The following is a 16,072-nucleotide window of genomic DNA, read 5'->3' as shown; positions in this document are numbered from 1 at the left end:
TTATTTTCAGTTATCTGTAGGTATTTATTCAGTCAATATCTTACTGATGTAATCAAGGTTCATCAACTTGGATTAATAACAGTAAGTAACTTGAAAGCTTGAGTATGTTGCTAGAATGGTAGTCTCCTGGAAGTCAAACTTTTCAAAATCTATGCCACTTTGCTGATGACCTTTCTTTTCCTCCTACACTACCCTTTATCAACAATGTAAAACAGTACCCATTGTTTTATACTCCCACTACTATTGATTTGTCTATAAATTTTCTGGTAATAAAACCAAGATCTCACCATAATGTTTTTAGAGTGAGAATCTTTTTATAAGGAAATCTACCATTTGCTTTTCTACTATGTGAAATCTTGTTTATGCACATTGTACTTTTTCTATAAGGGACTTCAATTTTCTTATTGACTAATGTAAATTCTCAAGCCCCATTGTGGGGCTTGAACTCTGGGACTGGTTGCTGTCCCTCAGCTCTTCAGCTCCAGGCTAACACGCTACCACTTGAGCCACAGCACCACTTCCGGTTTTTTCTGCTTATGTGGTGCTGAGGAATCGAACCTAGGGCCTGATGCATGCAAGGCAAGCACTCTACCACTGAGCTACCTTTCCAGCCCTAATTCCTTGAATATTAAGGACTGAAATCTCAAATTTTTTCAGCTTACTGATGTATTTTAGTATCTTTACTGTCTGCTTTGAAAATTTTCCACCATAACAAGGTACTTCCACCTTATTTTCAAGGTTTAATGCAGGGAACTAACTTCTTTTCCAAATGTTATGATTGATACTCATGATTTAATTCATATCTTTCTCATTAACTTAACATTTTCATCTTTTTATATTTTACCTTGCCATCTATAGGTTAATTTTACTAGTTCAATGATCTTTTTATCTAGCCCTGTAATATTTTTTATATTTTTACCATTATATGAAGCTTAGTATACTTTAGAGCAAAGACCTACTCAATATCATTCTTTTCTTTAAAACAATTAACTTACTCAGCAATTCTGCTAGATGTATCAAATAATTTTTTCAAGACTTGAAACAATCCACTTAGGACTTTGATGGGAACTACAAGCCATGGCCTGGAAGGAATGGCTTTTCCCCATCGTCAACACAGAAAGTTCTTATTTATCTTTCAAGACCTAAGTAAATGCATCTCCTTTCTGTGAAGTCTTTCCCAGCTGCCCCTAGCAAGGAATTGCTCAAATTACTTGTCCCTAACAACTAATTCCTTTCTATTCTTCCTGTTGGTTTGTATGTCTCTTTTAAGACACTAATCACACTGAATTGTAGTTTATATGTTTGCTTGCTTGTATTCTTAACTATCCCAACTTTAAGGAAATATCAAGACTATATTTAGTTTTGAACCTCTACTGTACCTGTATATTTTCAACAGATATCTAATCTAAGTATGCATGAATAAGAGTCACTCCTATCTACCTAAGAGTCTGGACCTATTGTCAGGTCTGGTGCAGTAACACCACACAGTGTTAAAATTCAGAAAATAAAACTGGATTGTCATGTATTTATAAAATTGAAAATGGCAAAGTAAATACAAGTTATGCTGTTCATCCTCAAAATGACATCACAGATCAAAGAAATTGGGACTGATGTATGCATGTAGCAAATCTATGCAACCATCAGTAACCATTATAAGGACATGAGAAAATATATCTTTTTATTCACCATGTATTCTCTCTGCCTAAACATATACTAATAAAGCCACAGTGCATTAAAAAGATGCTTCACATATCAGTACAGAACTGAGTTTGTCTTCTTCCATTCAAAACAATGACATACATGTCAGAAGTGCTGCACTCCTTGGCTAAGTATCTAATCTTACATAACTAGGATCTTAGAGGTAGGAATCTGGCAGATGTGATTACCTGAAGTTTTAGCGGGACATGGCTGGCAGGGCTCTCCAAAGCCATAGTCTGGGTTGGCACAGCAGCATTCAGATTTGGTCACGGCACCAGGGAAAGGACGCACACAAGCCCCTTTCTTGATCCCACCATAGCAGGTACTGCGCATGTGAGTATCTAGTGGAAATGAAAGGACAGTGAGAGGGATAGAGATTTCTAAACCAAAAGCTTCATTAACCCTATACGCCACCAGATTAGAAGCTTTTTATTTTGCATTTGTAGCATCTAATAGTGGTAGTAAATGAACAAACATTTGTAGAGTGAAAGAAAGATTAAGGGCAAATACACAGCCCCATCTTTTCTTTGTGTTCTCCAAAGTTACATGTGGTTCATGCTTGTAACCTTAGCTATTTATGTGACTGAGATCTGGTTCAAAACCCAGGCAGCAAAATCCTTAAGACTCTTATCTCCAATTAATCACCAAAAGAAGAGGACTGGAGCTCTGGTTTAAGCAGTAAAATGTCAGCCTTGAGTGAAAAATTTAAGGAGAACGCCCAGGCTCTGAGGTCAAGCCCCAGTACCAGTACAAGAAAGAAAGGAAAGAGGAAGGAAGAAAGGAAGGAATGAAAGAATAGAGGGAGGGAGAGAGAGAGAAAAGAGGGAAGGGAAAAGCTGTATGTATCACAAAAATATCCACACTCCTACTTCTCACAGGTTTCACTAAACTCAAGTTATGTCCAGTTATGAATACCACTTTGATCTCTAACCACTGGCTGTCCTAGACTCATGCTGGCATTACTACTGTTTCTACTTGAGAACTAAGTTAAACTATCTTAAGATGACTGACAATTCTTGACCCATGAGATTTCTTGATTCAGCCTTCTGAATTAGAACGTCTTCTTTCTCAGCCCTTAGGACACTTTTGACTATTTTTGTTTCATATAGTCCATAAATCCAGTTGTAAAAAAGAACAAACTAGCAGTCAGAGTCCTTGGCAAGGTGCGCAGCTACACTGCAGACATGACCTCATGGAGTAATCAGGGCCTCAACTCTACAGGACAGTCGCCATTCCTGCATTACCAGGGAGGAAGATGAGGCTCAGAAGGTTTTCAGAAATATTGTGGAGCTCAGGAATCTCTAGTGCCGGCGCTAGGACTCAGAACGAACCTGTGGAACTTCCAAAGCGCTTCCTCTTTCCACTATGTCAGCCTACATTCCACAGAAGCACACCCTGCTCAGTCTCTTACTCTCAACTATGAAATATGCTATAATTTTATGAGGCAGTAAATGGTGGACTATAAAAAATGAAATCATCAGTAAGTCTAGAGAAGCAATCCATTTTCTCAACAGTAATTTCATCAATGATAACCCCCATCATAAATGTCCATAAATATTCATTACTTGTTAGAAATGATGGCACGTGTTTATTATACAAAGTACCCTTCTACTGATTTCTTATGTTCTGAGAGGCTGCTTATTAAAGGACTGAGATTTAAGATGTATTAAGCAGTGAGATATTTTTATGTTCAAATAGAAAAGAATCATTAAATTTGCCACACTCAAACCCTGAGGATCAATTCTTATTAGGCTCTTTCTCCCTCTGCTGTGACTGAGTTCACTCTAATACACACAAATAGCCCAATACAAAGGAGTATTGACATAAATATTTCATTGTTCCTGATTTCCAATATTATTTTATGATTTTCTTGGATATCACCAAGTATCCTGGAAGACATGAAGAATGGTGAACATTTCTGTTTTCATGTTAGGAAGATGCACATGTACAATTTTTTAAAGGAGCTAAAATGCCTATAGAACTAAATTTCTAGGAGTATGTAAACAGACATAAATTGCTCTAAGTTTAGAGCTCCATTGGAGATTTTACTTGACACTTTCCTTATCTATTAAATAAATTTATAAAATAAACAAAAGTGTATTTGTTAAGCACAGTGCCTAGACCACACAGAAAATACTCAAAATGGTGGCTTCTATAATTCCCTTTTTTATTTCACAAGGATAGTTGACTCTTCATTCACAGACTCCATTCTTGAACACTAAATTCATATTTTACTATCAAATACTCTTAGGCCAAGATTCATTCAGTTGGACAGCAAAAAGAGACCAACCTTACAAGTATATTCAGAATGCAATCTCAAAAAGTTGCTTTGAGGGGAGTGTTTATAAACCAAAGGGATAATGTATCTCTCTCATATACACTACCAATTTCCAGCATGGCTTCTCTTTCTGAAGAATGAAATTTTCTGAGGATTTTCCCAAGTGATAAGTAAGTTCTATAACCACTGGAAAATACACATGAATGGAAAATGCTCAATCTATTTTACTTTTCCTTCTTTAGTGTTGACTTGTTTACTACTTAAAGCAATAACTTTTAAAAACTATTCACTAAATACTCCTCTATTCTTATAGCATAAAACAATACTAAAGGTAATAGTTTACATAGTGGACTTTTTTTTTTTTGAGTCGGTCGTGGGGGTTGAACTCTGGGCCTGGGCGCTGTCCCTGCACTCTTCAGCTCAAGGCGAGTGCTCTACCACTTGAGCCACAGTGCCACTTCCATACTGAACTTTTTGTCTTAGGCTAGACACCATTCAGTGTTTGGCACTGATAAAATATTTAATAGTAATATATTTAATCAAAAGAAAGAAAAGGGGCACAAAGAGGTAATTATCTTGCAGTCAATGTCACTGTTTCTTTTCTTTCTTCTTCATGCATTTTTATTTGTATATATTAATGATGTTTTTATTATGACTGGTTCAACCAAAGAAAAAAACTATGCAGGACTTACCAACAGTTTTTGATATGCTTTCTGTGTGAGGACAAAAAAAAATGATGCTTCATGTCTGAATACTGAACTAACAGTTTAATTCACATGTGAGTTGCTTAAAAAAATCCTCCCTCTGTATAGTATGTTCTCAAATAAAATAAAATAAAATTTAAAAAAAAAAAGAAAAAAAATCCTCCCTTCAAAGCTAGCTTTGCTCTCATTGCAAACTTCAGAAGAATCATTTACGTAAGAGCAAGAGGCAAGGAAGCATATTAAGAGGAAATAATATTTTAGTTATCTAAGCAGGAAGGGGCTACATTCTTTTAACAGCATTATTTGAAGTACCCCTGAACAAAGTGTTGACAATGTGCAGACTAAATCAATTCTAGCCTGGACAGAGTAGATGGCTTTGAGTGAGTAGATTTTTCTCCATCTGCTGGTTCTTGCTGATTGTTTCTTGTCCCCTTCCCCCTGCCCTCTACCATTTTGGAATCCAAATGTTTTGATTCACAGAGGTACCAGTAAAGTATTACCAACTATGTCTAAGAATTTCATTTCTCTTCGATGTACTTTGAAACCAGTATTTCTGTTTTACTGTATAGCTTGAAACACAGATGGTGCCCCATAGAGCATCCATCCTTGAACGCTCATAAAAACCCTATGGAGAGAAAACATCACTCATGTATCTTTGTAATCATACATTGCTGCCTTTATTAATGGGACATAGTTTGAGCTTTGAAATACCAGGGACATACTATAATCTCTGTGTTCACGTCTTTCTGTGATGAATAAATAAATCAGTATCTATTGTCTTTAGAATTTAGTTCTATATTATTATTAAAGATGCTGGTATACTAAGAACACACTGGGATCTTTACCAGTACTTTTATACAAAACTGCTTTATTAACATAATCTATATACCATAGAATTTACCCACTTAAAGTCTGCACTGAGTAGTTTTCTTGTTAGCATACTCACAGATACAGTTGGTTTTAGAACATTTTCACCACCTCAAAATATCCTTTAGCTTTTATCTCTCTCTCCCACCATTCCCATTCTCTCCACCCTGAGCAATCACTAATATGCAGTGACTGTGTATTTTCCTATTGTGGACATTTCCAGTGAATGGTATCACACAGGGTATAGGCTTTTGTGTTTGATTTATTTCACTTGCCGGGTTTTTAAGGCTGATCCATGTAATTTTCTATGGTTGGACAGAATTCCATTGTATAGACCTATCTCTGCCCACGTGTTGCCACTTAGAATGTTTCTCTTACCAACACACACACGTCCATCCACACCCACAGCCAGGCCCGGGGGGCAGTCACAGCGAAAGGATCCTTCGTTGTTGATGCAGTGCCCGTTCATGCAGATGCCGGGGGTTTGGCATTCATCAATGTCTGCCCAGATTGTCAGAAGTCAGCCATTACTGAATAGTAGAGTCTACTTGTGGCCACTATGCCATATTATCAACCTTTTAAGTTTATACTTTGCAGAAGAACATATAAATATGAAAGCAGATCTTACACAGTTTCAGAAAGAAACAACTGTTTAATAGATAGTTCTAATTAATTAAATGAAAGCAATTCATCAAAAGCCATGGTAAAGTTCTGTAGCAAAATTACTTTAACTCCAAGTAGATGCTGTTTTTCTTATTGATTTTATCATTTCATGATAAAATAATTTGAGGAATCTTTTAAATTTTTCTATCTGGTTGAGTCTATTGAATGGAGCCCAACATTAAATGACTTCTTCAAGAGAGGAAACAAACTTCAAACAAATTACTAGATCATAGACATTTCAGGATTAATGGATTACAACATTTGTAGTTGGGAAGTTGCTAAAAATAATTCTCAGAAGGCAGAAGTCATCTTAGAAGTATATGTAAGCTTAAGAAATGCCGAAGCAAAAATCCACTCCACACTAGATCACAATGCTCATCTTGTGTGCTGTGTGAAATTTCAATCAGCTAATCTCCAGATAACATACCAGGGCAAAATTTCTATTGAGTCTTTTACTTCCTTCTTATGGATAGTCAAACATCTATCTATTATTGAGAAATACTGAGAATCACTCCTGACTTTCTCCCTCTATTATTCCTGGAATTTCACTGAATGTATAGAGCTTGATAATAAGTCTTATTTGGATTATAGAGACAATGTATTCACTGGATTTATTTTGTCTAAAAGGAATATAAAATAAAAACACACTTACTTCAAGTCAGAATTACAAAATGTCCTCCATATTACTAAATTTGAATTGTGAGTATAAATATAATTTTATTTATTTCTAAGAGGCTCATCCTTTGCTTTCTAGTTATCTCTAGAATTTGCTCTTCAAAATGTCCTCACTAAATCAAAAATTGTAAATTATAGTAAGATTCTAAATGGTTTGAAGGTTAACTCCAGGAAAATTATGGCTATGCAATTCCATAGCCATAATGAGTAATGATTTTTAAACAATCTACTTCTGGAAACAAGAAAGAAACAACCTTGCACAATCTTGTCTTCTTTTTATTCAGCTATGAAGTGAACAGATATTATTGTTTCCTTCAGACTTGATAAAACTAATCTGTCAGTTCCTTATTTTTCTCTTGTGCCATTATTAATTTTGTAAAGATGTTAGTATTCCCTGGACAACAGCATGTTTTCCTAGGAAGCTTTATAGACACCTGTGTTACTGAATTCTGGCTCACTCACACAAAAAAGATGGTTTCACTCTTGGTTACTTTCTCCTTTCCAAGTCATACATACCAGTACAATATCGCCCATTTGGAGCCAGGACAAATCCTGGCTTGCAGATACACTTGAAGCTGCCATCTTCATTAATGCACATCCCATTCAAACACATGTTGGTAGTGGTACACTCATCATGGTCTGCAGAAGAAGGAACATGACATGATTCCTTCTCCTTCCAAAACCTCCAGTCAAATCCTCACTACTGTTGGCACTATAGAAACATACATTGCGTTTTTTGCTAACATTCCAACTACATGAGAACAAGTAGTATGAAAAACTGGAAGGATCTTTAATATAAGGAAACCAAAGGAAAAGAATCACATGAACCATGATCAGTGTTTTATTTTACCAAGAAAGGCAATAGGACTTCAGTGGGTATCTCTCTCATAAGAGAAAATAAAACAAAATACAGCAAAGGTGAAATCATCTGGTCTTTCATTGATGAATTAATAACATACTGTGCTACTGCTATGTACAGAATATTACAATATTTCAATTGGTAAGCATTTCCATGTTAAAATTCATGATCACAAATTCCGCATGTATGCAGAAATTTTGTAATTACATTCTCACAGATTGGAAAGGAAGGGAGACCTCTATCTTCTCAGTGTTTTAACTTTAAAATCTATTAGGTGCTAATGACTATTTAAACTGATGAAGAATACTGTTACTCACAATTAAATATGAAACAGGAAATTTCCAGAAGTATTAATTATTCACAGTTATAACATTTGAAAAAAATTGCTCCTTCACTTTAGCAGTTTTATGTCAAGTGCATTTGCATGTTACCTAAGTTACCTGAAGAACTTTCACATAGGAGGTGTGAGTCTCTCATGGAAACGGTGTATGTGTGTGCATGTGTGTATGTCTGTGTGTGTGTATTTCTAAATAAAGATATATAGATAGATATAGGTATCTATCTGTCTGTCTGTCTGTCTGTCTATGACACTGTCCCAAAAGAAACATACTCATTACCTAACTTATGTAACTAACTCCTCTGTACATCACATTTATAACAATAAAAAATTTAAAAAACAAGTATATCCTTAAAAATCTTTTTGTAGCAGAGTGCTATACTCCTAGCTACTTAAGAGGCTGAGATCTCAGAATCACAGTTCAAAGTCAGCCCAGGCAGGAAAGTCTGCAAGCTTCTTATCTCCAATTAGCCGACCCAAATCCAGAAGTGGCACTGTGGCTCAAGTGGGAGAGCACTAGCCTTGAGCAAAAGAAGCTCAGGGACAGCATGAAGGCTCTGAATTCAAGGCCCTGGGATTGGCACAACAAACAAACAAACCAACAAAAATACTCTTTGTAAGGAGCAAAAGATTTCTGTACCAGCACAATTTTTCCCATCGGTAGCTAACTCGAAGCCGGCATTGCAGATGCACTGGAAGCTGCCGTCAGTATTCACGCACCGGCCATTTCTGCAAAGAACTCCATTCTGAATGCACTCATCAATATCTGGGAAGACAGAATTTATAGATAGAAATATTAAGGTATTAAATGTCATTTGCAATGTCCGGTTCATTTTTACATGTAATATACAAATTCACATTATTTCTTTAGCAGTTTCCATTTCCTCATCATGTTTTCTTCTTGGAAAAATATATATATAAGCAATTTTACAGCCCATAGAGTGGCTGAAGAGGGAAAGGAATAAGAGGAAATAGGGTGTGCAAAGGGATTAAGAGGATGGGGAGGGAAGCTAAAATGATGGGTGCAGCTGTTTCTGACGAAGTGGATAAAGACCTTAAAAAACTCAATACAAGATGTTGGGTAAGTGAAAAGTAACTGCAGAATTTCTGGATTAAGTGTAATAGGATGAATGAATGCTGCTGGAAGAGGTTGATTCAAACACCTACCCATGGGTGAAGAGGAAATGAAAAAGAAGACAGGGTCATCTGGTAAAAGAATTCTGAGATGAGTCAGCGGTGAGGTAGTTTGGAGGATGAGGGTGGTGGGTGTAGCAATGAAACTGAAAAAAGATGAGGCCTGATTTGGTGTCAAGACTGTGTGTGGGGCTCACATACACAGTCGCTGAAAATAACTATAAATCTTAAACTCGGAGAACCAGAGAAAGGGAATGGTGAACAATGGAGAAAGGGAGCTGTGCTGTGTGGGAGGATGATAAACAAGTTTTCTGCAGGCAGATACCATATTACCTGGGGTGTACATGCAAATGCTGTTTATGTTTAAAGTGAACACCTCTGTGGGTATTACCAAATAAATCGGTGACAACGCAACTGTACTCCTGTCATTCTGTGTTTTAGTTTACCAGATTTACTTGTTACCTCAACAGCCTGTCATGATGTTTCTCAGAACATTTTCCTATGTGAAGGAAAACTGCCTTACCATGTCAATACCATTACCATTTCCAATGCCTTACCATGGAACATTTTCCTAAGCCTTACCAATGCATGCCTGCTTGGTAGGAGTTCTCTGGAATCCAGCATGACATTTACAGTAATACGATCCAGGTGTGTTAACACAATCCCCATTAGTGCAAGGATTTGATGTGCATTCGTCAACATCTGTGAGCAGCAAAAGAAACCATTACATATTTCACTCCATCTGTAGAAATGTTTGTTTAAACTACATTTAGCTCTCCCAAATTTGAGAGAAGGCCAGTCAGTGGTAATTGTCTAAATAGCAGAGTATTTATAAATCAATAAAAAATTCCTTACTTCAAATATATACAGAGGCCAGTATGAAGATTTACAAGAAATATTACCTCTTAAAAAGTACAAGCAAGTTTGTTTTCATCAAGAAATAATGATTTTTCAACTGGAATAATTCCCAATGATTCTGAAAGCATAGGCCCTGACAGAACAACATCTGTGCCAATAGGCTGCTTATGTTGATTAACACAGGATTCTGGGCAAAGAACTAGCCTATCTAATTCTTCATATACTTCCAGAAGACCAAGAAAAGGTTTTTAACTATATATATATATACATATATATATATATATATATATATGTTACTTGTCACTGCTATTTGTTTTAAAGAAAGGGAGAATGGGTTGCAGAATTTTCTTGTTGCGACTTCCTTGTGAATTCACTCATAAGTACAGTTCTATATCTATGATGCTTTCTTTTGTAGCAACCAACACAAGGCGGCAGAAAATGAAAAGTGAGCAAAATAAAAGTCAATTTCTTTCATTCACTTCAGATTTCTTTAAAGTCTTAAATTGGCCCAGGTTTTCTTTTTCATTTTTTCACATACAGTGAAATGTTATTAAATATTAGTTCTGATCTGAAATGTGACAAAGCCACCATGTTGTACTTAAGGTCTTCTAAGTCTTGACTTAATGCTAATTCACTTCAGAATTCAGAGAATACCTAAATCATAGCACAGAAAAATTAGTGCAGGAAGATCCCAGAGAAATAATCTATGCCAATTTAAGTTTAATTTAGCTTTTCTTAGCATTGGTTACAATGTATTACTTTTAATGCAGGCAAGTTAAAATGCTGGCTCTCTTGTGAGGATGGAGTTATTTGTCATCATATGCACACACAGCAGCCATCAACAATATAATTTTAACTAAACTGGAGAAGACAACATTACAATCAATTCACACGTTTACTATTTTAAGAAAGAGATTGCTCCTTTCAGTGTGAACAGAGAAACTATACTTTATCAAAGGCACTAACCTCATTATATAAATACTTAGCCTGAGTGCAATTAAACCCTTCTCCAGGAAAGGAAAAAACAAACCCCCAAGCCCTCAAGGCTAATAAAAACAATAATGAATAACGGGATTAAATGCTTTTTTGTAGTTTATCCAAACCCCTTTTCATCCCATTTTGACTCACTTACATTTAGACTTTTGGTTGATAAAATCAATTCTACTGGGCCAAAGGAATGAAGCAAAATGAGAAAAAGAGAGAGTTTCAGATGTTAGCAAGCATATGTGGTATAATTAATGGCCTTTGTCTCCATGAAAGTGTGCAGTTTTGTTTATCCATGAAATTCTGTGTGCATAGCACTGAAATCCAGCAATAGAAAATGTGTCATCAATGTATCTCGACAATAGACTCAGCATAAAGCTCTGTTGAAGTGAAAACCATGCAATCAGGCATCTAACCCCCTTCTCTTCAGGTAAACTGTCTGGCAAGACACAAGGTCTCTTCTCAGGATCTTTTTCTTCCATTGAAAGCTCACTCTCAAAGAGGAGTGCTGCAATGATGGCTCTTTCTGCTTTTGCCAATCCAGCTGTCATTCCAGTCTGTGTCCTCAGCTTCTTAGAAACGATCAAATCCACAGACATGACAGAAGCATTCTTTTACTTATTTCTTCATTGGAAAGAAACCAATTACCAAAAGCTATTAGAATAACTGCCATTAATATAAACCATTCTTAAAGGTCATCAAACTCTAACTACAAAGTGTAGAATAGATCTTTGTCCTCACTTTATTTTATTTCTTTGCTGTATTTCACCATGTTTCATGCCTTTTCTCTTGAAAGTGTCCCCATATGTAGCTTTAGTGGCATTTCCATATGACTTTAAATCCCATCTGTTCCTTTTGGTGTGTTTTCTAGGTCTAAGTAAGTTTTACTTATTTCTATTTCATTTACTTACTTGCAGTATTGAGGATAGAACCCAGGTTCTCCTGCATGCTAGGCACACGCACACACATGCACATGCACATGCGCGCGCGCGCGCGCGCACACACACACACACACACACACACACACACACACACACACACACACACACACACACACACACACACACACACACACACACACACACACACACACACACACACACACACACACACACACACACACAGCCCCAACCCCAGATGTTAATTTTAGAATTGGAAATGACCACTGCCACTTCTGAAACAAATGTTTCATGCCTTCTCTTAACTCTTAGCCTCCCATTCCAAGCACCTCCAACTGATCATAATAGTTTGTTTTGTTTATAGGAGTGGAAACACTTGACTACTCCACTCAGTGAATTCTGGCTTCTATTATTTTTACTGAGGACTGAGCTTTTTCAAGAAAATTGACAGCATTTGAAGTCTTAAAAACAAATAAAGGAACTGTGAAAAATGTTGATTATTTAAATGGTTTTAAGAATTACTAAATTCTCAAAAACTACTGGAGTGGAAAGAATGTTTTCCCTCGAAAGACACTTTATCAAATTAATAAAGATCAGGTGTTGGTTTGCACAGGCTCTAGTATTACCTGTGGCCCAAGGGAAAAGAAATGATTCTTTATTATTATAAGTACAATAATCTGAATTGGATTTAACCCCATTTTTAGCCATGTTTTGATTTATACAGACACTGGTAGAGTTATAAAATTTAATTATGGAGTAGAATTTTCAGGAAAAGGGAAGAAAAATATGAGCAGTAAGTGTAATTGTTTTCAGGTCTAGGAGTGATCCTTATGAGAGTAAGGATTTTCTCTGTCTTTGATCCATTAACACAGCTACTGCTTTCAAGTTAAGCTGGTTTAACACATACCTACCAAAAGTTTATAAATAGCAATTGTGGCTCATTAGTCCTCCAGACATTGGCACAATTTTAATAGTTACCACTTTTAACCCAGGCTACTGTAACGTAAAACACCTTCAGCTTCTTCTGATATGATAGCTTTTTCTTCATAAACTCAAAGTGCTTTAAAGCTATCACTAGAAACAGAATAGGATTACAATGATCAAAACCATCTTTTCTAATAATGTGCTCCAATATCAACACTAAGCTCTTTCGGTATGAATTACAATAGTTATAAACGGAGTCCGGTGGAGTTTCAACTTTGTAGGACTGAGAGCCACCTAGGATATAAGCATTTGTAACAGTGCTAGGATAAAAGCAGAAGTCTGAAGTTTATATTCACATACTGACTTCAGACACACAATCTCAACATCATATAGAGTAGAGTTGTTAAAAAAAAGTAGCAATAGCACTTGTCATGTGGGTTTTTAGCAGAAATGAAGTATTTGCTAAGGAACATCTATGACATCATTCGTGGGCCATACAAAATGATCAATCCTGGCACATGCTCTGCACAGCTGGCAAGAAGCACAGAAGTGCATGTGTTTATCCTGTCTATACCAGATGATCCTGAAAGTCTTATATGGTTGGAGGTTCCTAACCCTGCTAAGGGCTCCCTGTGTATAATCAACTCATTTGTTGTATACTAGAGTATTATTGTCTGTGCATCACTTTTGGGAGAACTGGGAAAGTCATTCCAATTGTTTCTGTTGGGCTTAACTCCCTAGCAGAATCTTGGCTGAAACAGTCTGGATAGCAACAGGACAGCAAAGAGTACTTTCTGATCCTTAAAGGCAGTTTTTTAATCTTTATTCCAATGGTATAAGGGTTTCCCAAGTGACAACAAGGTGAACCTGGATACAAATGAAACAAATGGTGGTTTGATAATAGAAAATATTATAATCCAAATAAGGGAAGAGGTAAAACTGTTCAAAAGGAAATGTACTCATTACCTGACCTATGTAACTGTAACCACTCTGTACATCACATTTACAATAACAATAAATTTTTAAAAGAAACTATTATAGTCCAGGCCCACATCTACTTTTTGGTTAGTGAGATAAGAATGGCAAGTATTAACAGCAAAACACAATCAAATTTCAGTTTGATTGAATCTTAATTGTACAAGAGCAGTTATTTTATAATTACATATTCATTATCATATTTTCTGGTAGGAGAATCATTTTAAGTCATAAAGTAATAATGAGTATATAAGATTTTGTAGTGTTTCAAAAATAATACCATCATTCTGGTGGTCTGTAAGTTAGACAAGCATCAACGGTACTAACTAAGCCAAAAATTCAGCATTTGGATTACACAATCCTAGGGTGTCCATACTTAGGACCTGTAAGGTACTCTGTAGGGGTTCGTGGTGAAAACTTGTACAACTACATATAGAGATCTTGACCTTAGTTTTAATCACTCAGATTTCATAAACCTGTACATGGTTTAGAATTTTTTTGCAACCATCATGTTTAATTGCCCCTTTTATAATCACAGTGCACTTATTTAGCATTTGTCAGTTTAACCTGTCAAAATTATGATACTAACTCTGTACCTGGCTGCTTCTCTAATATTTTGACAGAAGACCTGAGCCCCAAATTTAGGTATTTAGGGTTGTGCTAACTATAAAGCATAGTTATGATAATGCTATGAATAAACAGAAGAATAACCTCAAAATGATTTAATTACCTTATTCTAAAACCATTCTTAAAAGGTCATCAAACTCCAACTAACTACAAAGTCTAGATCTTTGTCCTCACTTCATTTGATTTCTCTGCTGCATTTCACCATGTCTTATGCCTTTTCTCTTTAAAGTGTCCCCATATGTAGCTTTAGTGGCATAACCCGTATTTTTCTATTTCTCCAATAGGCATACAAAGTTTTCTTTAGATCTTAAATGTTTTTGTTCTGTTCAACAGAGTTCCAATGGAAGTATTACTGATATTATTTCCCTCTTCCAGTTGTTTAGCCACCATGATAATATTCAGTTTTAGATTCTGACACTCACCTGTATGTTATTGATTTCCAAGTCTGTAACTTTAGAAGACTGCTCTTCAGGGTTAAATCTATATAGTCAAATGTCTGATACCCAAGAGACATTGTATCCAAAGCCAGTTAGCAACTATTTCCTCCCAACTGACTCTTTATTTCATATGCTAATGATAATACAGTCTACCTAGTTTTGCTAAGCCGGGAACTTGAATAATTACTGTAGTCTTTTATTTTCTAACTCTTCACAATTAATTTCCACCTTGTTCATTGCTCGTCTTTCTTTCTTCATATTGAAAAAAAATAGAAATATGCTCTAGCTACCATCCTTTTTCTTGAAATATACAATCACATGACAGTATATATGAAGAAACCTGGTCATGTTATCAAAGAACATAGGTCCCCGAGAGTTAGGAGCAATGTAGTAGATTCCATAGCTACTTCAGCTAGAGATTGAAGGGAGTTTATAGACATGATGCAAGAAGGGAAAGCCCAGGTAGAATGAAGTAAGCTTCTAGAGTAAAGGAGATAGAACCCAGTTTAGATTCAAGTCACCTTATATTTACAGAAGCATAGCAAAGAGGAAGAGTTGCACTGAATGACAACTTGGATTTGCCTTCAAGTGTCCAGTAAAATATATGAACCCATGCATTTGAGGAAGTTCACTGAAGAAAGAAAGAGGAATTATTAAAAAAAATGTCAGAAGTAAGAGTTCCTGGCTACTACATGGGGACAGAAATGGTGCCTCTTCTAGACAGCCAGCTGTAGAACTACTTGGGGCATTGGAGAGACAGAATACACTAGAAGATCACACCTCACTAGTGGGAAATCATGAACTAAGGACTATACACTGCTCCAGTCCCATCTAGTACACCTTGTAAATAAGTGCAGAGAAAACTACCAGTAACTTAATATATCCCAGAATACTGACAGGAATGCCAAGATATAAAATATTCAGAAAAGGAAAAATCACAATTGTTTCCCGTCAATAGCTATTCAGAGAAAAAGGAAAAAGAAAAACTATATGGAGGAGATAAAGTCAAACAAGGGCAAACCATCTCAGAACTGACACAGAAGCTAAGATTAGTAGAAAGAGAGAAAATAATTATTATACATGTATTCTAGCTGAGTGCCCATGGCTTATGCCTAAAACCCTAACTACTCAAGACACTGAGATCTACAAAATC

At 36.0% G+C, this 16,072-nt stretch overlaps 1 protein-coding gene across 1 annotated transcript in view; it reads right to left on the bottom strand.

Annotated features, from left to right (window-relative positions):
• Window positions 1-16,072, bottom strand: part of Fbn2 (fibrillin 2) — a 199,608-nt gene that overhangs the window by 91,076 nt on the left and 92,460 nt on the right. The window contains exons 12-16 of the mRNA XM_070034133.1: window positions 9,798-9,917; window positions 8,722-8,847; window positions 7,402-7,524; window positions 5,926-6,048; window positions 1,887-2,039 (exon numbers count right to left, since the gene is read on the bottom strand). Coding sequence (XP_069890234.1) covers window positions 1,887-2,039; window positions 5,926-6,048; window positions 7,402-7,524; window positions 8,722-8,847; window positions 9,798-9,917 — 645 coding nt within the window. The remainder of the gene's footprint in view (window positions 1-1,886; window positions 2,040-5,925; window positions 6,049-7,401; window positions 7,525-8,721; window positions 8,848-9,797; window positions 9,918-16,072) is intronic.

This window comes from Dipodomys merriami, unplaced genomic scaffold, assembly GCF_024711535.1.
Source record: "Dipodomys merriami isolate MVZ:Mamm:240054 unplaced genomic scaffold, mDipMer1.0.p SCAF_24, whole genome shotgun sequence".
Lineage (NCBI taxonomy): Eukaryota > Metazoa > Chordata > Mammalia > Rodentia > Heteromyidae > Dipodomys > Dipodomys merriami.
The sequence above is the reverse complement of the archived record's forward strand: the minus strand, read 5'-3'. Positions and strand labels throughout refer to the sequence as shown.